The sequence below is a fragment of the Stenella coeruleoalba genome (assembly GCF_951394435.1).
Source record: "Stenella coeruleoalba genome assembly, chromosome: 19".
NCBI classification, from domain to species: domain Eukaryota; kingdom Metazoa; phylum Chordata; class Mammalia; order Artiodactyla; family Delphinidae; genus Stenella; species Stenella coeruleoalba.
The window spans coordinates 39,775,645-39,802,992 of NC_137165.1; the positions used below are offsets into that span (position 1 = coordinate 39,775,645).

A 27,348-nucleotide genomic window follows, 5' to 3' on the forward strand; every position below is an offset into this window, starting at 1 on the left:
GTTCGGGTGGGCTCAAACCCCACCCTGGAGGGGTGCGAGGGGTTTGCCCGCCTCCTGCAGCCCAGACGCCCAGATGTGCAGCCAGATCGGCTCCGCCCCGCCGGAAGTACCCTGGGCAAGGTCGTCTGTCCGCGCCTAGCCTCCGGGCCTATCTCTCCAGGGCTCCTTCTGCTTGGGAGCTCACCTAGGCGCGTACCCCCGGGCCCGCAGTCGTCCCCGGAACCCGCCCCCGCGCAGCCCCGGGTCGCCCGGGGAGCGCGCCTCGCCGCGCGCGCCCCTGCCCGCGCCCGCGGCGCGTCCCCGCCCCGGTACAGCCCCTCCTCCCCGCTGTGTTTATTAGGGGAAGGAGGGCGGAGGCGGAGGCCAGTTCCCTAGCTCCAGCCGCCGTCGCCGTCTCCTGTGCAGTTGCAGCCGCGGCCGTCTCCCGCCAGCTCGCTCCAGGGAAGAACGTGCGCGAGCTCCGGCGTCCCCGCCCTAGCCTTTCCCGGAGCCATGAATCCCAACTGCGCCCGGTGCGGCAAGATCGTGTACCCTACGGAGAAGGTGAACTGTCTGGATAAGGTGAGACGCGGGACCCGGAGGCGCGTCTTTGCAGTCCCCGAACAGTGCTCCAGATCGGGGGAGGAGAGCGGGGCTGGGTCTATGCCGCCTCATCCCCGCGATCCTGGGAGGAGGGAGGGAGGGAGGGCGGTGTCGTGGGGTGTGGGGACAGACCCCAGTCTGGAAACCAGGAGATCGGGGCAAGGCAAGGAGTCCACGCGTGGCGGGCAGCCACTACTGGAGAAGAGTGGGCTCTGTGCCCAGGGGTTGGGAGGACGCGAGTGGAGTAGGGAAGCCAGGCCCCGGAGTGGGGGTGGGGAGTGAGGGAAGGTTAGGGGTGCAGTCCCGCCCCCTAGGGCCGGGAGAGTGAGAGGAGACGGCCGCTCCCTCTCCTCGCCTCGCCTAGCGCCAAGTAGGCGGAAGCGCTGGGCGCTGGGGGAGGGGGCGGCGGGGGGGCGGGGCAGAGGTTGGGGGCCCCAGCGAAACCGTCCGCTCCGGCGGCGAATGGCCGGGCTTCCTGGCCTGGAGACTGGAGGGCGGGGGCTATCAGCCGGCGAGTGTTGCATCTGGTGAACTGGCCTTCGGATAAGGCCCCAAGCCCCACTGCGAGACCCCTTTTTTGCACGACCTGCAGTTCTCTTGGTGGGTGAGCGGTTAATGGACTAGCAGACGTCCTCCGTACCTTCCCAGCCCCCACCTCAAATTGGAAGCCAACTCCCAGTGCTGGTCCGCCCAGCCGGACCGGGGAGGGGTCGCGTGCTGGAGTAGGGTGGGTGGGGGTCGCTTCACAGAAATCTCCTGAAATTGTGCTCAGAGGCTGAGTCCAGCTTGTAGAACAAAGAGCTAACTTTTCAAAGCAGGTTTCCCCAGTGGAGGGTGGGGTTGGCTGAGTTCAGGGGAAGCCAAGAAAAGGGGGAGGTGTTAGGGGGATGGGAAGGTGGCCTTCTGGAAATTCACTGTCCCCTGGGGGCCCTTACGCGTCTTCCTCCTCCCCCCGCCCCAATCATGCTGGACTCGTTCATCTGGTTGCCATTATACTTTTGGAGGGGGGCGGAGAGTAGAACTGGGTATTTCCGGCAGTTTGGGGTAGGATCCTGGCCTCTTTTAGTCTCCCGAAGACCCTAAGGCCAAATCCACCTCCTCTCTGCATCCCCTCCCCAGTCTGGAGGAGCAGCCTGTGTGATTTTGTCCCCCTCCTCATCGTGCCTGTCATCCACCTCCTAAAGCCTGTTCCAAGTCCAAAGATTCCCTCCTTCCTGTCTGGACCGGCAGGGGCTGGGGGGCATGGGATGGAAGAGGGGTGCAGAGCCCACCTGGAGCCAGGTTTTGTTTGGGAAAGCGCAGTTCGTTGGATACTTTTGTCTTTCCCCTCCACCTTGGGGTTGGTGCTTCCTCAGTGACCTTTGGTCTCTGAGTCAGGGTGAAGGGGTGGGGTTCTAAGGTTCTGAGATGCATTTGAAATTGCTCTTGGAGGAAAGGGGCATATGGGGCTGCTGCTGTTTCACAGTCCTGGGCCTGGCTGGGCAGGTGGAGAGGAAGGCCATGTTATGGGTACAAGGGATGTGGGTACTGACCTTCCTCCCAATGACCATGCCGGAAGGCAGGATTTGAGCTTGCAGGCAGGACCTGAGAGCTCTCTGTCCTTGCACACTGGGGTTTTTGCCCTTCCCCGGTGATAGGGATTTTGGTCTCTGCATCTTGAGTTCCCTGTGCGCTCCTTCTTCTGCACGGTTATGAACTGGGAAGAGGCTATGACCACTTTCCACCCACATAAGGCAGAAGCAATATATGATGGAGGGATTGCTAGCCTGGGAGTTGGGAGACTTGGTCCTGGTTCCAGGTCTGCTCCTGCCAGCTCTACGAATGGCTCTAGGCCTCAGTGTTCACCATCTATCAAATGGGTATGGTAATGTCTTTTCCTTGAAGGTGGGGAAGTGCACTAAAGTGCCCGGAAGGGGATGTGGTATAGGCTGTGCCCTGCCTACCTTGCTGGGGTACTCTCTCCAGCCCCACACCTTTGGAGTCAGAGCGGAGTGGTGCAGGGATCCTTCAAGGTGCCCTCCCCAGCTGTTCTCTTGCCCTCGCAGAAAGAGGACATTCAGGTGGAGGTTGCCCTGGGAAGTGAGAGTTCGTGATTCCTCTCTCTTTTTAGAACTCTCCTTACAGGAGGTGGCCCTGGGGACACCTCACCCCTGCACTGAGCAGGAGGCCTGGAATATCCAGGTATCAGACCTATTCCTCCCAACCCCCTTCAGGTAGTAAGGGCAGGCACTTGGAATGGGGACCTGGTGCCTGGAGGACTGAGACCTGAGGGGGAACCTTCGGTCCCATAGATACAGTTGCTAACCAACTTCGCAAGGCTTCCCCTTTACAACAGGAGAGAGTCAAATTAGACTTGCCTGTTTCACTGCAATTTCCCTACGACACGACATGACCCAGAGCACAAGCTACGTCCTTGGTGTTAGCCTTTTCTCCTCCCTGAAAGACTTAGCTGGGTTAAAAGCTATGTCACCTCTGATGGCCACCCTGCCCTCAACCTGCCATACCTAGTGTGCTCTGTGTGCTGAATAAATATGTATTGCTGGTGTTTGAGGTCGAGATTTGCTTCCCCAGAGGACTTATGGGATCAGAGTTGGGGGAGAAACAGGGTGACATCACTCATTCATTCAACAAATATTTATTGAGCATTTACTTTGTGCCAGGCACTCTCAGGGGCTGCTGCAGGGCCTTTGGGGAGGGAGAGGGGCTGTGTCTCACAACGTCCTCTACATTTTGAGGGAGGTGGAGTTTTGTCCTAGACCCTGTGAGGAAGCAGTCGTATCTGGGGACCTGCATTGTCAAGAGTCTTGCCATGTCCGTCTGCCCTGGCTTGCTTTCGCCGGGCTCCTGAACACAGGTGGAGGCATTTGGGAAGGGTTGAGGATTGGTGAGCTGCTAGTTCCCCGGACTCCCCCATTGGGAGAGTTCTCTGCCTCTGGCTGTCTGAACCACCCTCCTCTCAGCCCCCACAGGTGGCAGCAAGGTAGAGGGAAGCTGGGCTGGACACAAAAAAGGAGGAAAGGCCTTGCAGCCCTGGTGCCTCATTTCCTAGCTGAGAGCACCGCACGATCATCCCGTGACCATCCATTCATAATAGCTACGACTCATTGGAATGTGCCAGGCTCAGTCTTCGCAGGAGCCTTACCAAGCAGATGTGATCGCTCCTGTAAATTAAGAACCCCATAATCAGAGGCTCAGACAGGTCATGCAGCTCACTCCCCTTTCTGCCAGAGCTGGAATTCAAATCTAAAGTTCTTCGTGCTCAGCTCTTCTGCCTGTTGTGTTTGCAAAAAGTACTTTTATTTACACTATCTCATTAATAGTGGTCCCTCCCCTTCCTGACCCTGGCCTGAGGAATGCTCTGGGCCTGGGCTCTTGAACCAGGAATCTGGGGTGGTGCAGCCACGGTCTATGCCTTTAAGCCAGCCTCCCAGGTGGCCAACTGAGCTAGGCTGGTGACCTGGCCAGGGTGGGGCTAGGGTTGCCCCTGGAGGAGTGAGAAACTGTAACCCTGGGTGACAGGAAGGGAGGGAGAGGTCTCATACTCCAACCCTGAGTCATAGGCAGCCCGGGTGCAGAGGGCAAGGTACCAGGCTGCAGGCACAGCGACCCGAACTTCACGCATCCCCCTCACCCAGAGCTGTGAGCAGCCGCTTCCGCACCTCCATGGCGATTCCAGAGAGACAGGGCTGGCCTCACCCAAGTGCAGGGGATCTTGCTTCTGTCCCATCAGCCTTTGTTTGCCTTTCTGTGGAGTTGGTGGCAGCTTTGGAGCTGCAGGCAAGGGAGAGTTGAGGGCGGTGCTGGAGCCTAGGAGATGGGCTGAGAGGCTTCTCACAGGCACCAGAGGTCTGGTTTTTGGTGAATAGGGAAACAGTGGACTTCTGGGGCAGCAGGGAGGATTCAAGTTGCATGCCTAGAGGTAACTTTGCTCCCTGAGTCCCGGGATGCTTCTCTGAAATCTTCTTACCTGTGGCCTCCAAGAAAGAGGGGACTCTTGAACTTCCCTGGTGGTCCAGTGATTAAGCCTCTGTGCTTCCAAGGCAGGGGGCGGGGGTTCGATCCCTGGTCAGGGAACTAAGATTCCCACATGCCGCATGGTGCGGCCAAAAAATACAAAAAAGATTTTTTAAAAAAAATTGAAAAGAAAGAGGGGACTCTTGCTCTGAGACAGGGCTCGTGGGGCAGGGGAAAGAGGCAGACAGAGGCTCATTGTGGGGTTGTATTGACTTATTTCCCTAGACCCAACTGAGACAGGGATGGGTTTTTTTCATTTGGGGTCCCCTCAGAGTTCCCAGCCCAGGCTTGGCCCAAAGGGGCTGTTGAATGACTTGTCATTTTCTGCCCCTGCTCCCCTCGCTTTCCTACCCCAAAAGGACACAGCGGCAGGAGCTGCTGGACTTTCTTGAACCTTGGAGCCCTCCTCCAGAGAGGGGAGGGAAGTGATGAGAAGCAGCTAGTGTGCCAGGCTTGGAGCCTGTGTCATCTCCCAGCACCTCTTTGGGACCAGGAGTTTTAGTTCCTCTTTACAGATGCAGAGACCGAGTTCCGTAGTTACCCTGAAGGTACTCAGTCCACTCGTTTTCATTTTCCTGTTCCTGGACCCCCTGTAAGAGAACAGATGACCACTGCCTCAGCCTCTAACATGTGTAGCTGAGAGCAAGGCGGGTGGGGGTGAGGTGGGGAGGAGCTACCGATGGAAATGGGCACCGTTCCCTTGTACGGGGGCTCCCCTTCCTCCCAGTGGCAGCTGGCGTGTGTGTGTGTGTGTGTGTGTGTGTGTGTCTTGTGGAACCCCCGGATTGGCTGTTGGCCCTGTACCCCAGCCTGGCCAGTATACTCTGCCCCCTTCCCAAGGGGCTTGGCTCCGGAGGGGGGGACCTGGCTGTCGGCTAGGGTGCAAGTGTCTGTGTCTCTCTCCTTCTCTCCCCCACGTCAATCAGGGGGCAGCTTCGGAGGTCCCCAGGCCTAGGACAGTGCGGATTCCTGCCTACGTGTGTGTGAAAGTGGGTCATGGTCTGGATTCCAGAGAATGTTTTTCCTGGCAGGCCCCTGCGGGGGTAGGGGCCCAGGCAGGGACATGTGCAGCTAGGCAGGCAGAGGCCAGCAGCCTGGGTGGTGACAGGGCTGGGGCGCTCTGCCAGCGCCTCCCAGGCATTGCGGAGGGAGAGGGGCTTTCATTTCGCGGGCTGGTGGGGGCAGGGACTACCCCATTCTAGCTTTCTGGTGGGTCGTCTGTGCTGGGGTTTTGCACCGGGAGGAGTGTGGGCTGGACTCAGGGATAGGCCCCGGTTGGGGTGGAGGTCCTTGCTTCCAGATTTCCTGCTGACCTTCTTCCCAAAGAGCAGTTCTCCAGTCACTTCGTTTACTGTTCCACCACTGGAGAGTCCTTTGGGTCTCCTTGATGGGGAAAGTACCCTGTTAGAAGGTGATTATCCCCCAAATTACCCCGTCGTCTCTGGTTGAAGCGGGCCAGGGTGAGGGAGGTAGTATGCCAACGTCTCAGCTTCCTTTTTTCTGTCCCCTTCTCCGAAGTGTCCTAGAAGCACCCCTTGGTTGGGAAACACATTTTGAAAAGCACCTCCTTGGGGGAATTTCCTGACAGGTGGCCAAGAACTGGGCGTGTGCTGGGCACCTTGAAAGTCTCCCTGTGCCCTTCCCTGGCTTCTGGCCTCTTTCTTTGAGGGGTCAGGAGTGTCTCCCTTGGCTGCTGGGAAGTGGGGCAGGGACGGGCCAGCTGGGTCACCCCAGCAGCCCGGATTCTGGGGTCCTGGAAGCTGGACTCCTGGTGGGTGCTGATCCGGGGGCCTCGTCCTGGGCTGCCAGGGGCAGATTTCTCTCATTTGCTTGGGTTCGCGTGAGCATCAGTTTTCTCAGGGTGGGCTCACCTCTGTTGCATCAGTTCCCCTGCCCTTACGGTCTTTGACTCTCTTCCCCTCCCTCAGCCACCCTGGATGGATCCCTGTTCTGTTCTGGGTCCCTGGGCTTCACTGGAGTCTTCCCTGTCACGCATTCTCACTCACACGCATTGTAGCTGTGGTTGGGCACGGCAGAGCCCCACCTGTACTCCAAGACACACCCACCTCCCGCCAAGCTGCCACGCCCCGCCCAGCACCTGACACCCGAGTAAGTAGGGATGCCACGTGCTATGCTGAGGGCTCTGTAGGTGATTTCTCATTGAAACCTCAACAATCCCAAGAGAGATGGGTATTGTGATTTCCATTCTACAGACGCAGAAATGGCTCAGAGTAGGTCCTGACCAAGGTCACACAGCTAGTCAGGGTGGGGCTTTGATGTCCACTATTGCGGGGGGGGGGGGGGGTCGTCCACCTCCAAGCAGAGGAGGGCGGTGCCTCAGAGGAAGACCAGCTGAGGGATGGGGGAAGGGTGTGGGTGTGGTGGCTAGAGCCTGGGGCACCCACACCCAGTCTGGGCAGGGGTCACTCAGGAAGCGGGGAGGCATTGGGGCTGGCGCATTGCCCAGGTCCAGGTGTGTCTGGAGGTGCAGGTGTGTCTGGAGGCCCTGGTGTGGGAGCTAGGAGGGACTGGGTGCATGGGGGCTGGGCCCTCCTCCTCTGTCAAGGCTGAGGAGCTGCCCCTCACGTTCAGCACCGGCTTCTTAGCAACCCTGGCGCAGCTTTGCATAAGCAATGAGGCTTCTGCTTGGTCAGAGGGAGTGGTCTGGGGGAAGCGGTGCAGACCTTCTGGGGGCTGCTCGCCACTATTATAACTGGCTTCTTCCCCACTCAACCTTGCGTGTGCCCTTGTCCCCCTCCGGATAGCTCCAATGGGACAGGGGAGGGTGGTGTCATCAGCGGCCAGAGCCTGTGACCTGAGATGGCCCCAGCTCACCTGGGGTGTGGGTGTGTTCCAGTCCGCGAATGGAGTGCTCCTTCCTGGGGCCTGAGCCCCTTTCCTGAATCCTGGTGTCTGACGGGTGTCCTCCCTCTGCCTCTGTCCCCAGTTCTGGCATAAAGCATGCTTCCACTGCGAGACCTGCAAGATGACACTCAACATGAAGAACTACAAGGGCTATGAGAAGAAGCCCTACTGCAACGCGTGAGTCCTGCCTTGGGCGGGGGCTGGGCGGGCATTGGGCTCCCTCCTAGTGCTTCCTTGACATGGCCCAGCATTTCCACACTCTGCTCCATATGTTTTAACCATGTTGAGTCCTCCTCACCACAGCTGGATGAAGTTAGGGCTGTTAATATGCCCATTTTACAGCGAAGGAAACTGAAGCTTCAGGAAGGGAAGGGGCTTTCCCCAGATGAAGGACTAGTGACAGGCCAGTTCAAACCTGTAGTAGAGCAAGCTTGTTCCTTCCACCGCACTCTGCTGTGAGAGAGGGATCCAGCATGGTCTTTCAAGAAAAGGTCCTGTTCTGCTCAGTTGTGTTCTCCACTTCGCCTTCCACATTTCTTTCCCCATGACAGCACCTGACTGTTTCCTCTCCCCTGCCCGCTACCAGCCGGTCTGGGCACTAGGCCTGGGGGTTCCTGGCCACGGCCCTTCCCAGTAGTCATTTCTTGAGAAGTGGGGGCAGCATGAAGGGAGCGGCCTGGCCCCAGGCAGATCTATTCCCTGCCTGGTGGGAGGTGGAGACCTTCATGTCTTTTCCAGTGGAGTTTGCTCTGGTCTACTGTGCGGAGGTGGGGAGAGGTGGGTTCCCCCATTCCAGGGGGATACCCCCATCCCATCCCGTGCAGTTTCAGGTTGATTGCGTTCAGCTCAGGGCTCACGTAGGACCTCACAGCCACGCTACTAGGCGGGGCTTCAGAAGGTCAAGTCACTGCAAGTAGGCGGCAAGATCAGTGTTCAGAAAGATTCAAGATCTGACTTGAGTCCTTTTTCTTTTTCTTTTAAATTCTCAGTCAGGAGGTTTTCTGCAGCTGAAGTTCACCTGGGAGGGGAACGTTGGGACCTGTCTAAAAGGAGTTGGGGCTTTAAACCCCTGTGAAAGGCTGTCTTCCCCCTTACTGCCCTCCCCTCCCCTGCACATACCACAGCCTCATCTCCTTGGGGCTGGCGCTTACTGCCTGCCCTGCCGCCTGCTAGATGCCAACCTGTGCCAGGTGCTGGGGAAACAGATTTTCTGATAAAATCTCAAGCCCAAGAAGCACCATGAATCATCACCTCCCTTCTGGGAGGGATTGGGACACTGGGAAGACTGCCTGGGGTAGAGGGAGGGTCACAGCTCTGTCCTGGCTTCTCCTTCAGCTGCCCCTTCTCCTCTATTAGCTTCCACTGGTCTCCTTCCCCCTACCGACCCCTCCCAGCCCCCCCAAGGGAAATGGGACATTCTTCAAATTCTTAAAGGCTCACACAAGCCCTGATTCTCTGCAACTTCCTCCCTCTGTTGGGGAGTAGGGTGGGGTTCAGCAAAGCCAGAGGCTGGGGCAGTTAACCCCTTGATTGCCGGCCCACTTCAGGCTAGATTCTGGGCACCTAGGCTCCTTTGGGGGCAGCTTCTGCGCCTCGGGCCCTCCAGGCAGAAGTCTGGCTGAGCCCGGAGCCCAATGGATGGCAGGGACTAAGGCTTCTTCACGTCTCTTCCTAAGACCCCGGTAGCCTAGAATGCAGCAAGCACTGGGAGTTGGAAGAAAGAAATCGGAGGCTTGTCCTTGTTTTCTCTGCCTGTTCTCAGTCTAGTGCCAAAGTCCCAGCTTACTTTTCTCACCCTCTTCTAGGGAGGTGGCAGCAAGTAGGGGTGGGTAGCTCCTGCAGGGGTTGGGGGGGCAGCTCCTGCAGGGGTTGGGGGGTGCTCCAGGAAAGGCAGAAGGTGAAACACCCCTCCCGGGATGCTGCTTCCAACCTGCCGAGGGTGAGATGCCCCCGTCTCTCTCCTGGCCTCCAGCCAGAGAAGCAGGTTGGCCCCTCTCCGTTCCCTGAGCCTTTACAGTCCTTATTCTTCCGCGCCTAGCTGACCTTTGGCCCAGCTGGGATGTTACCTGGGAAGGACCCTGGTTGAGGGGCCAAACACTTGGGGGATTTGTGGCCCAGCTGTGTTTCACTCGCGCTGTGGTAGCACCTGGCCCGAGGCAGCCACCCTCCCTCAGCTGGAGTCTGCTGAGCTGCAGGTCCTTGCCAGCGAGCCAGACGTGGGGATTCCGGGATAACCGAGAGGCAGGCCCGGCTTGCTCGGGGCGCCCTCCGGACCTGTCCGGGCCTCAGTTTTCCCGTGGTTAAAAATTCCTACCCAGGGATGCTGGAGCCTAGACCAAAAAGTTTTGTGCACCTGCGATGTGCCAGGCACGGGAGTTGAGTGTTCACTCTCATCCCTTCCTGTTTTCTTCCTGCCTTTGGCTCCATCCCCCAGTGACATTCCAGTTCCTGAATCCTGGAGTTTCCAGGATAAGGCCAGCCTGGCCTTCCTTTGTGAAGCTCAGGCCTGGCTTTTCAGCACGTCCCGCTCAGGACCCAGAGGGACAGGTGATCGCTCCCGGCCCCCGGCCCCCGGCCCCTGGCCAGGGAGTTGAGCCCACCCAGGGAGGGAGTGTGCAGGTTTGGTGTGCAGGGGGGCCTCTACGTTCTGCCGATCTCTGGTTAGTCCCTGAACCAGAGTCTTGCAGGAAGGGTGGGCAAGAGAAAGAAGAAAGCTGTCTGTCTCTCTCCAGTGGCTTCCCAAGATTGAGATTTAAGTTCTGGAAAGTGACTGAAAGCAGCAAAAAAGGCCTCTTCTATTTCTCTCTTTGCACCAGACTTATCTGGGGTGAGGCCGGGGAGAGAACATAGGCCAGAGCCCACAGCCGGCCTTCTGGGTGGTAGTGGACCCCCAAGGATGTACATTTACACACGTGCCTGTGCATATCCAGACACACGCGCTGCCGCCAGCTGTGGGGCCAGGGAGAAACGCCAGGGTGTCGGACTTGTATAGGCTGTGTTTGTGTTCACACTTCCCAGGCCATAGGCACTCAGCCTTGCTATGACAAGGTAGAGGGGAGCATGCCTGCTTTTGCATAATAGCCAGTGGGGGAAGAGCCCACTGTTAATCGAATTCTCCCTTGAAGCTTCTGGGTAGGTGGGGTGAGCCTATTCCAGTTGTTATAGGAATATTTATGCCCTCGATGATCTGTTTTGTAAACTATTCTTTCTGAAAGTGGGGCAGATGAGTCCACGAACAAACCTGGTCCTTTGTCTCCACGCAAACAGTTGAGGAGCCTGGAGGACAGGGGGGTGGGGGTGGGGGTCAGGGGGACACGTGCCTGTTCCTTTCTCCTTGGGGGCCATGAGTCTGTAGCGGCTGCAGACCTGAGGCAGAGTTGCAGGCCAGGGGAACCAGCTTTTGGGGTGTCAAGTAGTGGGTGGACATGGGCTGGGGAAGAAAGCGGGGGATGCTCAATTGTACCTTTCCCCTCCTCACTGACTGCAGTGGTAGGGGTCTGTCCTTCAGTTGCCTTGAGCTGTGGGTTTAGGGGCTGAGGAGGGTGGAGGTGTCCCTGGTTCTGGGGAACAAGGGACTGGGGTCCTACTCCTTCCCCAGGCCTCAGAGAGTAGAGTGGGGCCTGTGCTGGTGGGGCTTGAAGTATCTCTGGGTTCTAGCAAACTGTCTTGAATCCCAGCTGCTCTTAGGGGATGGGGCAGCAGTGGGCAAATCCAGGAATAGGGACTGGGGCTTTCCCACCTCCACAGAGTTCTCTGCCTCTGACTGGGAAAAATGGGATCAGATGTCTTGGGGAGCTGGGGGTGGCACCAGGAGAGGGCGTGGGATGGGTGTGTGTGCTGTGTTTGGGAGCAGGGAGCCCAAAGGGGTATCCACAGCGAGCAGTGTGGCCTCTAGGAGCCCCTACCTCTCTCTCACCCCCAAATCCTTATACTCAGATGTCAGGGCCTCAAGGAACCTCAGGGATCACGTTGCTTCCTAACAGCCCATTTTATAGATGAGGAAACTGAGGCGCAGTGTTTCCATGCCTTTCCTGACTTGGCAGAATCATTTCTGTTTGTGTATTGCCCTTTTTCATTTTGTCTACGACCACTGAGGGCTGGTAAGTTCTTCTTCATGTCTAGCCTTGATCCTTTTGGCTGCTCATTTTTTTCCCTCTGGTCAAACAATACCTCCTTGTTGCTTCCTATCCCCACCGTTTCAGCCCCTTTGGCCTGGGGAACTGGTGAGAAACTGGGTGAGAAGGGAGCCCTCCCTGCCCGCCTGCCCGTGGGCAGTGTTCCCAGCAGGGGAATCAGCAGCTCCTTCCAGAGGCAGGATGTAGGGGCTGTGGGTTTTTTTCCTCCCCCTTTTGGTGAAACCAAAGGCTCCTTGTTGCTTTTGTTGATGTATTTTTGTTCCTCCTTGAACAAAAAGCTGTGGTTTTTGAAGGGATCCAAGGCTGGAAGAGATGAGGTTGCCTGTAGAAAGGGGGAGCTGGGCTTCCAGGATATCTGGTCTGTTCTTGTTCTGCCTCTGGAACACAGCTGATGGCGGGACTGGGAGTGGGGCTTCCTACAAGTGATCTCTGTCCCCAGTAAGCCCATAGCAGGAGCCCTGCAGCTTCTCAGCATCCTCCCTGTCCTCATTGCCCCTCCAAGCAGGAAGGTGACTCAGAGGTCCTCTGGGGCAAGCCCCCCTTCTCCTGCATTCCCGCAGGTCATGTCTGGACTCTTGAGACACCTGCGTTAGAAATGTCTTAAGGAGTAGGTGGCTTCTGACTGGGGGTGGCTGAGAGACCCCAGAGGGTTCTCTCATAATAGCCAAGCTTGGAAACTGGTTGGGTTTAGAAGAGGAAGTTCTCTACCGACCCAACCAAGCATATCTTTCCGCAGAGCTGGGAGTGGGCAGGTGTTCACCTGGTGGGGGAGGGATGTCAGCCTGCGCTTAGCTGGCTGGGCAGGTGTGGTATAGGGGAGAGTGCATTGGGCCAGATCTCTGTCCTTGACATTGAGCCTCAGTTTCTTTTTTTTTTTTTTTTTTTTTTTTCGGTACATGGGCCTCTCACTGTTGAGGTCTCTCCCATTGCGGAGTACAGGCTCTGGACGCGCAGGCTCAGCGGCCACGGCTCACAGGCCTAGCGCTCAGTGGCATGTGGGACCTTCCCAGACCGGGGCACGAACCCATATCCCCTGCATCGGCAGGCGGACTCTCAACCACTGCGCCACGAGGGAAGCCCCTCAGTTTCTTTATCTGTAAAATGGGCACAGTGATAACGCCTGCCTTTTTTAGCCCAAAGCCTTGTGGCAGGTTTCAGGAGAGAATGTGCACAGGATACGGTGTATCCAGAAGTCACTTTATGTGACTCTCAGTTTTCCTAGAGGCCTGGGCTGCTGCCAGCAGCTGCCTGATTGTCCTGTCCCCCAGACTTCCTGTCCTAGTGGGCTCTCTCCATGCCTCTCTCTTTCCCAGAGCAGCTGATACTGCCATCGAGGGTGGGGAGGGGCATCGGCAGAGGGCCCACCGCTTGGAATGATTAACAAGGGGCCGGGTGCAGGCTGGCCCACAGAAGGGACAAAGAAGAGCTGTGCTCTGGACGCGGCTCCAGCCCAGGATTGGGACACCCAGTTCTCCCCACCCTGGTCCCTCGTTCCCTCACCATGGCCCAGTCTGTTGGTGGGGCTGGGGTTCCAGTGGGGTCACTAGCTGGGGGCGGGGGGACCCCTCTTCTGCCTTTGCGCCTGCACTGGGATACGCAGATATCCATTCATCTCAACGGGGATCTGAGGGTAATGGGTTGCGGGGGCACTTCAACCTGAGGATAGAGAGGGAGGGAAAAGGTAGAATTCCCAGTAGTTGTTTCTGGAAGGAGGTCAAATCGATTGTAGCCCTCTTGGAAGGCAGTCATGTGGATGGGGGAGGGGCACAGCACTGGCATTCTGGCATATCCTCCCTTCTAAAAACAAACCCGTGGCACCTGTCTTCCTCAACTAAATTGTCTACAAGGATCCTGCAGACACAGCCTCCTAGTTTTGCCTTCGTGGGTTCCTCTGCAGTTGAGGACCCTGGCTGTCTGTGTCTCTTCCCCCACCCCCATAGACTCTCTCTGCCTGCTCTCACAGCTCTCCTGCCTTGAGCCGAGGATGAGGTTGCCATGGGAACCCGAAGCGCAGTGAGCAGGGGACGGGAAAGGCAGAGTTGTCTCGCCAGGGCTGGGGGCTGTGGGTAGGGGACAAGGTTGACCCAGCAGGAGGAATATAGCCCGTGCTCATGGCTGCCTGCCTTTTTTGGCCTGGGGTTGGGGGTTAGGAGGCAAGGGTAAGAGACTGGAGGCTTCAGAGCCCCTCTTTAATCTGTCTTAATCTGATGCAGGCTTAAAATCCCCCTCCTCCTCCCACCAGATTAAGCTGAGTCGACGACATCTAGGCTGGTCCCCCCCTTCCCTTCTGATGGAATTAGTGTTCTGGCTGTGGGGGGCTGAGATCTGGGGTCATGATGGCTCCAAAGAGAGGATGAAAGACCCGCCAGCCCCATCCAGAGGCACCCACTGCATGTTGGGGGGGGGGTCTCCTGAGACCCTTCTGGTGGCGTGTAGGAGGTATGTGAACGTGGACCTGCTGGCGTCAGTGTCTCGGAGAAGTGCATTGCTGCAGAGGGCTCGTCTAGATATTCATCGTGTGTGAGGAATAACGCAGAGCGCACAGGAGCCTCGGAATTGCAGAGTGGGGTTGCGTCTGGCTGACCTTGGGCCACGGGACCTGGCATTCCGTTTTAACCCTGTACATTCAGGCAAATGGGAAACCATGGGTTTGCAGACTGGCTCCTGTGCATATGTGTTTTCCGAGCCTGCCAGACACCCTTCCCCACCAAGGGCTAACCAGAGCCACCATCTCAGAACTGACCCTTCAGGCTCTGGGTCAGAGCTGCCCTGAAGGTCTTCTCCATCCCCCTGCTTCAGGACCTAACCTCCCTCCTGTGCTCATGAGCCCCTACTTACAGACGCTCTCCTCACCACACTGCCCACCCCTTGACACCTTCATAATGGCTCTGATTCGGTGGGAGGGTCATCTTCAAAGCCCTCCCTCCTAGGACCTCAGGGCCTGCCAGTTCTGCTAGAGATCTTACTTAGATCCCTCCTGCTGTTCTCTTTCTAGTCTCCAGGAACAGACTCCCAGTTGATCCTCCCTTTTCCTGGAACTGCTCAGGGATTTTGAATGGCGCACCTCAGCTATAGGTGGCCCTGGCTTGCGGAGCTGGGCCAAGCCTGGGACTGGACCCACAGCCTTAGCCCCACGTTCATCTATGGGACATTTCTGTTGACGGCCGCAGGCACCTGTATTTGCTTTTTTTTTTTTTTTTTTTTTTGCGGTATGCGGGCCTCTCACCGCCATGGCCTCTCCCGCCGCGGAGCACAGGCTCCAGACGCGCAGGCCCAGCGGCCACAGCTCACGGGCCCAACCACTCCACGGCACGTGGGATCTTCCCGGACCGGGGCACAAATCTGCGTCCCCTGCATCGGCAGGCGGACTCCCAACCACTGCGCCACCAGGGAAGCCCTGTATTTGCTGTTTAGTCTCTTGCCTTGCTCTTCCCTCTGCTCGGGGAGCCCTGGGCCTGGACTGATCTGGGAGGCAGGACTCAGGTGGGGCAGTGCAGGCTACGAGTTGGGACACAGCTAGAATCACCTTTTGTGCTTCTAGGTCCAAGATGATGAAGTTAGCTCAGAGGGAAAAACGATTTGCCAATCACCCTGTGAGACAGTGGCAGGGCCAGCACCCAGCACTGTGCTCCTTCTAGCCACCCCCCACCCTCCCCCCCCACCATTTAGTTGAGTTCTCCAGCCCCCGAGTCCTGCCCTTGACACGGGGAAGTCTGTGTGTGATTACCAATAGCTCTCGCTCAGGATGGGCCGGGCAGCTGGAGAACATGCCAGGCTTGGTGAGACACAGAGGTGGAGGGCTGCTGGTGTCCAGTTCCGGGGCACATCAGCCGACCTGGCTGGCTGGAAGATGGCGATCCAGCTCTTACCTGGGGACAGGCTGTGCGTCTGGCGTCGGCTAGTGGTCATGGTTGTGGTGGGGTGTGGCCAGCCAGAGCTCAGAATGACTGGCTTCTGCTCAGAGAAGCCCCCTGCCAGTCCCTGAAGTCACTGGGGCCTATGTAGCCCCCCAGCCCTTTCACACACCAGCATCTACACACAGACCACAGTGACTCAGGGCTGCCTCTCCTCTAGCTGGTTTGCTGGGGGCCTTTGTGATGACCCAGGGGAACGGAGGAGACCCGAGTTCTAGTCCTGGCTCAGCTTCAACACCTGGTAGGACATTCGTTTATTCAACAAATATTTATTGAACACCAGGTATTATTTGGGGAGCTTGGAATAAACCAATGAAGGAAAGACCAAGAATCCCCTCACCTCATAGAGACCCAGTGGAGAGCGAAGACAGTAAACCGATGTGATAAATAATTATGAAGTCAGCTAAGTGCCTGACACCAGCACACGACTTCCTCCTCTGGGAGAAAGGAGAGGGGTGGACCGGATGGTCCTGGAGGTCCCCGCAGGCTTGGCTCTGAGGGCTGAACTGGTTCCTGCTACCTCCAAGCCAGCCCTCTTTCTGGGGGACAGGACCGTGGTCTGTCCTGTGTCTGGAGATTAGAGGGTTTGGTTCAGGGTGTTGGGTCCTGGGAGACCGTTTGGGTACAAATCTGGATGCCTCCAGTTACTGGCCGTGTGCCTTAGCCACATTGTTTAACCTTACCAAGCCGCTGCTCTCCAGTCTGTCAAAGAGGGATAATAGGGCGGTTTTAAGAAGTTGATGAACTAAGGCATGTACACCCTTAGCACAGGGAAACATCAGCTGTTGTTACAGTGTTCTTATCTGTCACCCGTGGTGACCTCTTCTCGGCCTCAAGCTGATCTCTCATCTACCCTCCAATTATGTTGGACCTTGTTAGCTGTTTGAAACACCACTCTGGATGTGTGTGTTTTTTCTGTCTCACTGCCTTTTCCTGGAAGCCCCCCTGGATATGTGTATCCCTTTCCCCTTTACTTCTGTCTCTGTATCCCTCCTGCCCTTCCTCTGCTACATTGGTCTCCACTTCTGGTCTCAGCTGAAAACTTTGTCCTAACCCCATGAGCATCTTCCTCCCAGCCTGGCTAGGCCCTCCTGGGTGCCTGGCCCCCTTGACCTTCCTGTGCCATAGACATGGATTACTTGGGTGATCTGAAACCCTTAGAGAGTGTCCCCATGTCCTCCCTTTGGAGTTCTTGGTGGCCAGCCAGCCACTCAGGCCTGATGTGTCTTCCCAGTTCAGCCCAGGCTGAGTCTGAGAAACGCTTGCCTCCCCTTGGCCATGGGCAATGGGCATTGTGGTTCTGATGCTGGGACAGGGGCAGGGGCTGCCCAAGGATAAGAGAATGGAAGCCCAGAGGTTCCCGCCCCTTCCCCCAGAATGACCCCCTTTTTTCTTTTCTGTCCTGCAGACACTACCCCAAGCAGTCCTTCACCATGGTGGCCGACACCCCGGAAAACCTCCGCCTCAAGCAACAGAGTGAGCTCCAGAGTCAGGTGAGGGGGCGGGGCCTGCCCCTTGGGGGCGGGGCCACCCCTGGATTTGGCAAGGGCTCCTTCCTTCTGTGGTTACTCCGCAAGGCCAAGGCGCTGAAATCCTAGCAGTTACCAATCTCCCTGCCCCCACCCCGCCCCCAGTTACTTCACATTTCCTGACTTGATCAGAGAAGTGGGCGAGAGCGTACCCCGCTTCCTACCTAAAGTGGGTGGGAGGGGTGTGGGCGTTGGATTTTTTCTGCTTCAGGAATTTTGTGGGGGACCCCGAGAGCCCACCTCCTCCAGGACGCTGGTCCCCTCCCCCTCCTCTCCACTCACACCCACCCTCAGAGGGCAGGCTGCGAAGGGGGCCTGTCCTGCCTGTGTCTCCTTGGGCCTGATTTTCCTGAGCGCCTGCTGGGTGGGGAGCCGCCCTGCGTGTCACCGCAGCAGGGGAGGAGACGGGCTTCCTGCGCCAGGGAGAACCCGGTCTTCAGGGGACACTGAGGAATAAGCAAAAGGTCCAGAACCTTTAGGCCAGAACGACTAACCCTGCCTGGGGGTCTGGGAGGGCTTCTGGGACAAACCTGGCCTGGACTGTGGGGTGGAGCGGGGCAGAGCGGGGCTTCATCAGAGACCCCTTGGGGAACGTAACCAAGTGGGCAGGGTGCCCAGGGCCAGGAAAGTGTCTTGCAGGATCCACCAGGGCCCCCGAGGGGGATCTCTCCTGATCCCTCCGGAGTGGGGCTCCTGCTGCCAGATCTCGATGTGACGTCTGTGGTCACATGAAGGAGAATCAGCCCTGGGCCATCTACACGCATTCTCTCGTTGAATCTTCCGAGCAATCCTGCGAGGAAGGTGCTGCTTTCCCATTGTACAGATGAGGAAACTGAGGCTCAGAGACAGTAAGGGACTAGCTAAGATCATATATGTAGCCATAGAGGTAATAAATGTATTAATGTATGGAGTGCTCAGTGCTCTGGGCGTATTAATGTTCCATCCTCACAAGAGCCCTGTGCAGTTGGCAGGATCGGTCTCACTTTATGGAAGAGGTTCAGGCCTCCCGTGTGTCCCACAGTGATGGGGAGCAAGTAGGGGAAGCTGATGTCAGCAGCAGCTCACATCTGCCAGCCCAGACCCTGCCCCCGCTATGGTGTGAAAGCCACAGTCACTGGGGGAGCCGGTGTGGATACCAGAGTCTTGCCAACTGAGGAGGGCTGAGTAGCCCAGCTGGCAGGAAGTAGGCTTGAGACAGCGCTGGGGCCTGGGCCTGATCTGCACAGGGAAGACCCTAGCCAGGCCCTGACCACCGCCCTGGACTCCCCATCCTGTCTGGAGCCTACTGGGGCCAGAGGTGGAAGGGGCTACATGGGGCCGGCAGACCAGAGCACCACGGGGTGACCTGTAGTCACCCCACAGCTTGAGAGGAGTGTGGGAGTGTGTGTACACACTCAGGCAGAAGCAAAGGACACACACACACACACACACACACACACACACACACACGCACACACACACACACCCCTACTCTCAGAAGGAGAAATTCAAACCCTGTTAATTCCCTCAGCCTTTGTTGGTCCCACAAAAGCTGGGCTGCATCTCTTTTTGCCCCTGGAACTTGATCCCTGCGGGGCGGGGTCTGTGGGAGGAAGCAACCCCTGCTTCCTTCAACCCCAGGGTCTGAAGGCTCTTCTGACCTGTACCTGTCCCCCTGCTGTCCCCCAGGGGCCTGGCCCCACTGCTCGCCTCCTGGGTCCTGGGCTCCTGGCTCTGGGGCCGACTGGGGATATCATGAGAAAGGCAGTCACTCTTCATAGGTTCTCACTGCGTCCTTCATAGGACCTCATTTAATCCTCACAACCACCTGATGACGAGGAACTCTTGTCCCTGTGGTGCAGATGGGGACACAGGTGAGAGAGGCCATGCCCCTTGCCAGAGCCCCGTGATGGAGGCAGAAGTCAAGCCCCCCTGCAGCCTGCTGTGGCGCCTGTGCGCTAACGCCCAGGATGCTCCAGTCACCCGTGGGGACAGGGGGCCTTTTAGAATGCAGAGTCCTAGGCCCCGCCCAAGGCGTTTCTGTTTGGCAGTTCTGGGCAGGTCCAGGAATCTGCATTTTGGTGGCCCTGGTGATTCTGATGAGGGCTTTTGGTCCCATAGACATGCTCTGAGAGGCTGAGCCAGGCTGTGGGGTAGGGAGGGAGCTAAGGAGCTGCTGGGAGGGGTGTGAGTTAGGGCTTTGCATTGAGGCCGCTGCTGCAATCTGCACTTGGGCTCCTGGGGGCTGGGGCTGGGATAGACGGAGGGTGGAGACCCCGGTCCTGCCCTCTTTGCAAGCCTGGTTCTGTCTCCTGCCTCCCCCCAGCTGTGTGGTCTGAGTCTGGCCCCCTTGCCTCTCAGAGTTGTTTTTTTTTTTTCCTGCCCAGTAAAATAGGGACAGCAAACCCAGTTACCTAGAGGTTGGGGGCTGGGCCCGATGCTCTGAGGCTTGAAGGGCTGAGCAGGCCTGGCTGGGGGTGGTGATGGGTTCTGGTTCCCTTGGCCACTGTGGAGGCAGGGGCGGCTGGCGTGGCCTGTGGCTGACGGGAAGCGAAGTGGGAGCCTCTTCTACCTCGTCTGCCCCACCTCACCCGGGTGTCAGCTGGTCTCTTTCCAGGCCCCTTGCTGGGCCTGCATTGGTGTGTCTCTTCTCAGTCTCTGGGAAGTTGTCCATGCTATTTCAACTTTGTTTTCCTGTCTCTAGATTGGTTCCCAAAGTGGTGCTTTGGGTGTCTGGGACACCTGGAGCCTCCCCTGTGGGGGCAGCGGCCACAGAGCTGACCAGAAATGACCTTCTGGGTGGTCCTGCCCAGGCCTGGCTGAGGCAGGGCACTGGTGGCTGGGCCTGGTAGCTCTCCCACTGCCAGCCCTGCGCTGAGAGGCAGCAGCCTTGGGGTGGGGCTGAGCTGGGGCGGTGTGGGCCCCTGAGCCCAGGCAGAAGTGCAAGAAAAAGGTCTCTTTCATTTTTCCCTCCTCATCCATGGTGCTGCGCGTGGGCTATGCCACAGGGCACATGCCTCAGGGCACAGGAGAGTGTAGCAGAGCCTCATGCCCTGCCCTGCTCTTGGCAGGGTTCCCACTCTCTTATCTTGAATCTTGTGACCAGCAAAGCAGGCAGCATACCTGTGTCACTCTTACTGGAACTGGCTGAGGGTCAAATGCTGGATCTGCCATCACGAGCTGTGTGCCCTTGGGCAAGTTATTTAACCTCTCTGAGCCCTAGTGCCTTCATCTGTAAGGTGTGGATTACCTCTCTCCAAAGGTTATTGTGAGGATGTTAGTATATATTAGGCATTTAAAAGAGTTCCTGGCATACAGTCGGCACTCAATAAATGTTCGCTGTTACTATTCTCCTGGAAAGGAGAGGAGATGGAACTTGGGTATGATAAAGCTGAGGAATTCTAGACCTTCTGATGATTGCTTCCAGAACTGACATTCCAGAACTGGGAACATTTGGGGTTTTTTTCCATTTATGTTATGAACTCATCACAATCCCTCTTTTTTTAATGTTGTGTATTTTCTTTCTTTATTTATTATCTTTTCTGGCTGCGTTGGGTCTTTGTTGCTGCGCGCGGGCTTTCTCTAGTTGTGGCAGGCAGGGGCTACTCTTCGTTGCAGTGCGCGGGCTTCTCACTGCGGTGGCTTCTCTTGTTGAGGAGCATGGGCCCTAGTGCGCGCGGGCTTCAGTAGTTGTGGCTTGCGGGCTCAGTAGTTGTGGCTTGCGGGCTCAGTAGTTGTGGCGCACGGGCTTAGTTGCTCCGCGGCATGTGGGATCTTCCCAGACCAGGGACTGAACCTGTGTCCCCTGAGCTGGCAGGTGGATTCTCAACCACTGCACCACCAGGGAAGTTCCTGTGTGTGTCTAATTTTAAAACGATTTCTTTTTTGTTAGAAGGGGTTGGGTTACACAGTATGTGGGTCCAGCTCACAGTAGGCACATAATTGGAAATTGTTGGTATGTTTTTTGCAATAAAAGTTTCTAAAGTTGTGATCTTTTCTCTTATGTTGGGTCAGCAGGGCAGTTTTTTTTTTTTTTAACAGCTTTATTGGCGTATAATTGCTTTATTATGGTGTGTTAGTTTCTGCTTTATTTTTCAAATTATGCTGCCTGTTTGGAGATTTGACGTCTGCATTCAATTCATTCATCATTTACCCGACAAACACATGTTTATACCTACTGTTTGCTACAAGAGTGATGAATAAGATAGATCCTGAGAGAATAATTAATAAATTTACATATTAAAAAGTAGAGTTTCTTGGGGCTGTGGTTGTTCAGGCCTGAGGGGCCTCAGGCATCATTCCCAGCCCTGCCTTGGGAGTTTCCAGGATGGGAGGCCCAGGCAGCATCCAGGCTTCAGTTATCTAGCTGCAGTGCTGAGTTGTATCCTGAATCTACCAACAAAGCAGGTTGAGTGACCTTGGGCAGGTAACTTCCCTCCTAGAGCCTCCTGTCCTGTCCTGGTGAGCCATCCCGGATGAGGGCAAACACTGCTGCTTCGGTGCTGAGCGAGGCTCTAGGCAGGGGCCTCCCCGCGCTCTTGGTTGCCCCCCTTTTACCTCTGCCACACACTCCACCTCCAAACAGCCTCCTGGAGAATCTTCCCCCCCTTGATTCTCCATAGTCAGGGCCTGCAGGTGCTTAATAGATATGGTCACACACTCCAGAGCTGGGAGGGCTTTTAGAGATCAGCTGGGACCCAGACAGGGGGACTGACTAGCCCAGGAACATACAGCAAAGTAGTGGTGAGCCCAGTCCTCCATCCTTTCTTGCCCCCACTCCGCCCAGCCCTGCCCTCTCTGGGCCGCCTGTGCCAGGAGTGAAATGAATTACCCTCCCCAGCAGGGAGGGAGAGGCAGTTCCTGAGCCTGGGAACCAGCTGATGTCATTGTAGTGTTGCCATGACAATTATTCCCCTGGATTAGGGGCCTGACAGCTCCCGAGGCCAGGAAGTAGAGCAGGAGTGGGGGAACTGGCATTTGTTCAGCACTTTAAGGTTGACAAAGCACTTTCACACCTGCCCTTATCGGTACGCATTGAGCCCTGCTGTGTGCTCCACAGTGTGTTTGCTGCTTTAGAGCCACTGTCTGTAATCCGCACCGTTCATTGGAATGGGTCCATCGTGATCCGCATTTTACAGATGTGGAAACTGAGGCCCGAGAGGTTCAGTCAGTTGCCCAAGATCACTCAGCAGGTGGGAGACAGCCTATGTTCATACCAGCTCCCCCTGGCTCTTTGCCTATGCTTGGTGATAGGAAGCCCCCTCCCCCTATTTTAACTGGTTCCTATGACAGTCCTGTTATAGGGGAGGAAACCGAGGCCAGAGGCCGTGGATCTGGGCTTCTGCATCTGGAGCTACCCATTTTTTTTTTTTTTTGGAATTTTTGAATTTTATTTTATTTATTTTTCTATACAGCAAGTTCTTATTAGTTGTCCATTTAATACATATTAGTGTACGGAGCTGCACATTTCTGACTCTAAGTTTCTTACCTTTCCTGATGCCCCCTTCCCAGAGGGTTCTCTCCACCCCGCTACCCCCAACACTAAGAGTTGCTGTGCTGGCCCAGGCCTTTCTGGAGGAGCTGATGCTGGGCAATTCTGGGCCCTTGGGGTGGGCTGGTACCTGTACCCACTGTGTTAACTTCCAGTCTGATGGGAACTAGCACATCCAGGCCTTTGTTTTTAGTCTGGATCAGAACAAAAGAGGTTCTGAAACCTTTTGGGCACAAGAACCCCATGGATGGGTAAGCTGGGGCTCGGGAGACAAACAGGGACCCCAGCCCCTGGGGGATGTGCAGAGGACCTGACAGGTATGTATTGTCAGTCGGGTCACACGGGTGCAGCTTGGCCCTGTGGCCAGATGACTCCACGCCTGGGAGCTGCCTGGAGATTCCCAAGGTCCTGGGCCTCATGTCCTGGGCTGACCTGCCTCTAGGGCAGTACAGCTCCCATGGAGGGAATCCAGGCAGCTGGTGGGGTTTGGAACAGCTGGCGCCGAGGTGGATGGTGAAGACTCAGAAAGCCAAGGAGCAGTTCTCTGCCCCAGGGACATTTCCAGCCTCCGTTCTGTTCCTCAAAACCCCAGGGAAGGACAGGATAGTTTTCATATTTCAATTCTTTTAGTGCTTGGGAAGTCCTTTCTGACGTCTGACTCAAGTCCCTCTGGTACTCAGGTTTCCATGGAATTCTCAGAAAAGAGGGGGGCAGTGGAGGTGTGGTAGGGGACTTCCCCGGCGCTTGGAAACCCGTTCTGAAGTGCTCTCTGTCCCCCGCCAGTTTCATCCCCTCCTGTGGCGTTGACCTCAGAAGCCAGCCTGGCAGCCGCCGGGGCCTGTCAAAGGCTCATTGATTGAGTTTTCCGAGCTGCTGTCTTACCTCCCCCCTTTCTGGGCACCAACTTTGTCCCTTGGTACAGCCCTCACTCAGCTGGTCACTTAGAAACTCCCTCGGGGGCTTCCCTGGTGGCGCAGTGGTTGAGAGTCCGCCTGCCGACGCAGGGGACACGGGTTCGTGCCCCGGTCCGGGAAGATCCCACATGCCGCGGAGCGGCTGGGCCCGTGAGCCATGGCCGCTGAGCCTGCGCGTCCGGAGCCTGTGCTCCGCAACGGGAGAGGCCACAACAGTGAGAGGCCCGCGTACCGCAAAAAAAAAAAAAAAAAGAAACTCCCTCGGGCTTTCGGCGGGTAGAGCCACATCCTGGCTAGGGTGAGGGCTGGGCCCGTCATTGGAGCTCTGGAAAGAACCTTCTTCCTCTAGCTTTCAGGCAAGATGGGCCAGTGGTGAAGGAGCAGGAGTCAGGCAGATGAGGGTTCATCCTGGTGGCTCTGGACATGAGCTCCTAAGCTGCATGACCTTGGGCGTGGGACTTTGCCTCTCTGCGGCTCAGTTTCCTTGTCTGTAAAATGGAGCTAATGATAGTATACAGCAAGACTTAGATGAGATAGTTCATGAAGAGCGCTTGGCACTCAGGATAGACTGAATACATATTAATGGTTTATTATCACGAGTCTAATACTTTTTGGCCAAGGCTTGTGCTTTGAGTTGGGGCGTGGAGGTGGATGTCACTGCAGGGGGGTTTCTGGTCAGGGTCTCTCTCCTGGCTGGTTGCTGCCTTAGAGATGGCTGCAGGCTGGGGCCCTCTCTGCTCCCCGTGCCTCGACTCCAATCCCTCTCCACCCTTTGGTCCTCCAGGTGCGTTACAAGGAGGAGTTTGAGAAGAACAAGGGCAAAGGCTTCAGTGTGGTGGCAGACACACCCGAACTCCAGAGGATCAAGAAGACCCAGGACCAGATCAGTAACGTAAGCTTCCCTGCTCCCTGGGGTACCATACTGATGCCCTGCGCTCTCTTCTCGTCCCCTCCCCGCCCGTCTGGCAGACATGCATGAGGCCAGTTCTCCGCTGCTTCTGCTCTCTTAGGCGGGCCTGGCTGGCGGCTGCTTGAGCAGAGGGAAGGGAAGGGTTTGGAGTTCCCAGATGCCTTTCCTCTGTGCACCCCCAGATTCCCCCTTTGATACCCTCTGCCCACATAGTATTTCCGCCTTAAAAGGACTGGACTTTTGGGGGGTGTACAGGGAGGGCCTTTATGCTAAATCACCCCCGTACCCCTTACTCTCTCTGAAAATCCCCCCCCCCCGGCTGTGGTGAGTGCCAGGGTCCAGACTGGCTGTTTCGTCTGAGCACAAAGGTCAAAACTGGGTGGCAGAGGTGGGGGAGGAGCCGGCCTCCCCCTCGTCTGCCTCTGGGTGCTGATATGCAGTCATTTCCGCCCCTCCTCTGCCTCCTCCCCCACCTCGGCTTGCTCTTCCTTCCTGTGTAAAAACCCCAGCCGGTTTTGCCTGCTGGCCCCGGCCTGGCACTCCTGGGCCCAGGGCGGTGACCAGCGTCTGGCCACGGCAGGGCTGGGTGTGGAGCGTGGGCAGTGGATCGATGCGCCCCATGGCGCCTGTGGCCAGGGAACAGGCCTCGGTTCCCTGCTTGGTGGAGCCATGGGCCAGCAGCCTGAGTGGCTCTGGGCTGCGGGAAGGCTGCCTAAGGGGCTTTGGGCAATGTGAGGTCATGGGAGCACCACTGTGAGCCCCAAGCACAGGACGTGGGCCGCAGACCCGTGTCGAACAGGGCCCTACAAAGGACCGGGCGAGCGGTTGTCTTCATGTCTGGAACAGGAAGAGGTTGACAAGTTGCCCATGTCACTGGGCTGAGGGACTGGAGATAGAGGCTGCAGGGGGCCTGGGTGTTAGCTGGTCCACCCGGCATCCAGCCCGCAGCCCTCCACCCGGCCTCCTTGGTCGGGCACTCCTTCTAGAAGTTGGCTGGACCGTGCTTAGGGTGGACTCCGGCAGTGGTTCAGGTGGATGTCAGAAGCCAGGGCCCAAGCCGTCAGAACCTGCCATGCCCCAGACCATGGCTTTTAGGCTTTGACAGCAACCTGCAGTATGAAATACATGTCACATCGTGACCCACCCAACAGGCCTGCTGATTTATTTAAGGGAAACAGAATCAAAGCTTCCAGGAAAGAGGGCTTTACCACTTAAAGGGCATTCGGATATCTTCTGTTCTATTTTAGTTTGTGAAAGACGCTGGTTGCCGACTTAACTAAATGGGTTTCGCAACTAGGTTGTTGACCAGCAGCTTGAAATTCATGGCTTGAGGAAATGGAGTGCTTCCCTTGGGCTAGGATGCCTCTGAGGGCTGTAATCCCTACCTGCTCCCCTGCTCCTCTGCCTCCCACCCCTGCCAGAAAAAAAAGCCTGTCTCAGTTGCTTCTTCATAAGCCAGGGCCAGACCTCACACCCTAGAGCTTCCCTGCCAATCGGTGGCCGGACCTCCAAACGGTAAAGCCGGAGGAAAGAAGGTGTGGGTCTCAGCTCTCCACATGGAAAACGGGAGGGAGGGGAAGCCACGGGAAGGGACGGAAGACCCAGTGGGCTCCCAAAGCTGGAATCTTGAGTCTTCAGCCTCTGTGGCTTTTCACTGTGAAGACGGTCTTATCTTGGATACCTGTTCCCCCCCACCCCACCCCCGCCTACAACCCAACCCCCAGCACATTCACTCATTGCTTCCAGCCTGGGGCTTTTAGAAGAAGGGAGACAAGCCCAGTCATCCCTGCCTCCCTTTCGGAGAGCCTTCCAGAATACTTCACACGCAGCCTATTGCACCTGCGCGCACCCCTCCCCCCTGCCCTCCCCCCAAACTGGTTATTGGAGGTGTTAATGTCTGAGGAGCCCTGGTAACAGAGCTCACCCTGGCCAAGACACTCACACCTGAGGAGATAACATCTTATCATTAACCACAGGGCTGCAATTAGCTGATTGTCCTCTGCTCTGAGGTGGGGGAGGTGACTCGAGCCTGACCTGGTTCTGCTTTTGCAGCCTGGAACCTGTGACTTGTGACCACAATGCTGGAAGACTCTTGGTTTTAGCAAGTACAGTTAGTCTGTCAACTGTGGGCCTCCAAACAGCTGGACGAGAATCACTTGCAAAGGTTGATTGAAAATGTAGGCTCACAGGCCTCCTCCCCAGGCCACCTGGGAGCAGAACCCAGGAACCAACATTTTCTCTCTCTTTTTTTAGGAACTAGCATTTTATTTTTAAAATTATTTTTGTTGTTCCTTTTTATTTTTATTGAGCTATAATTGGCATACTGCACTGTATACCTTTAAGCTTTCCAACATAATGATTTGCCTTACTTACATCATGAAATGATTGTCGCAGTAAGTTCAGGGGACAGCCATCATCTCATACAGATACAAAATTAAAGAGATAGAAACTAAAATTTCTTTTTCAGGAACCAGCATTTTTAACACATCCCCTGGGTTACCTGAAGTTTGAGAATCGTCACCAAGAGCCTGAAAAAGTTTCACCAGAGGTGCCAGGCCTGGCCACATCCCAGAACCCCCCAGGGAACTTTAAACCATGTTGTTAACTTGTCCCTCCTCCAGAAGAGTTTTGGGAAAGATGGTGTTTTGAGCCACACCTTTTGTTTTGTATCCAAAATAGTGTTCCTGTATGTAGCCTGTCACTCACTTCCCAGGTTAACGTCAGATGACTCCTCATTTGCGAGGAAAATGTCAAGCACTTAGCATGTGATAAATATTGTCAGTTGCTATTAATTTAAAGGCAGACTCCTCTGCTTTCTATACTGTGGCTAAAGAAGGGACATGGACTAAAGTTTGGCTGAAAAGTTAGGCCATTGTCTAGTACTGAGAATGTCTGGAAAACTGAGGGGGCAAGGTGCTAGTTAGACATCTGTGGTGAGTATTTGTGTCTTTTTTTTTAAATTGAAGTCTAGTTGATTTACAATGTTGTGTTAATTACTGCTGAACAGCAAAGTG

At 56.3% G+C, this 27,348-nt stretch overlaps 1 protein-coding gene across 3 annotated transcripts in view; it reads left to right on the forward strand.

Annotated features, from left to right (window-relative positions):
* Positions 1 to 356: 356 nt before the first annotated feature.
* The window catches only part of LASP1 (LIM and SH3 protein 1), a 45,170-nt gene continuing 18,178 nt past the window's right edge, over positions 357 to 27,348 (forward strand). For 2 of the 3 annotated variants that reach the window (XR_013825132.1, XM_079905868.1), the window contains exons 1-4: positions 357 to 561; positions 7,544 to 7,638; positions 16,920 to 17,004; positions 24,209 to 24,316. Coding sequence is in view for 2 of the 3 variants with exons in the window: in XM_079905868.1 (XP_079761994.1) it covers positions 493 to 561; positions 7,544 to 7,638; positions 16,920 to 17,004; positions 24,209 to 24,316 (357 nt within the window). In the remaining variant the exon portion in view is untranslated. Of the gene's footprint in view, positions 562 to 1,039; positions 1,187 to 7,543; positions 7,639 to 16,919; positions 17,005 to 24,208; positions 24,317 to 27,348 lie in introns of those variants that run through there. The other variant, XM_079905869.1, reaches the window with a different exon arrangement.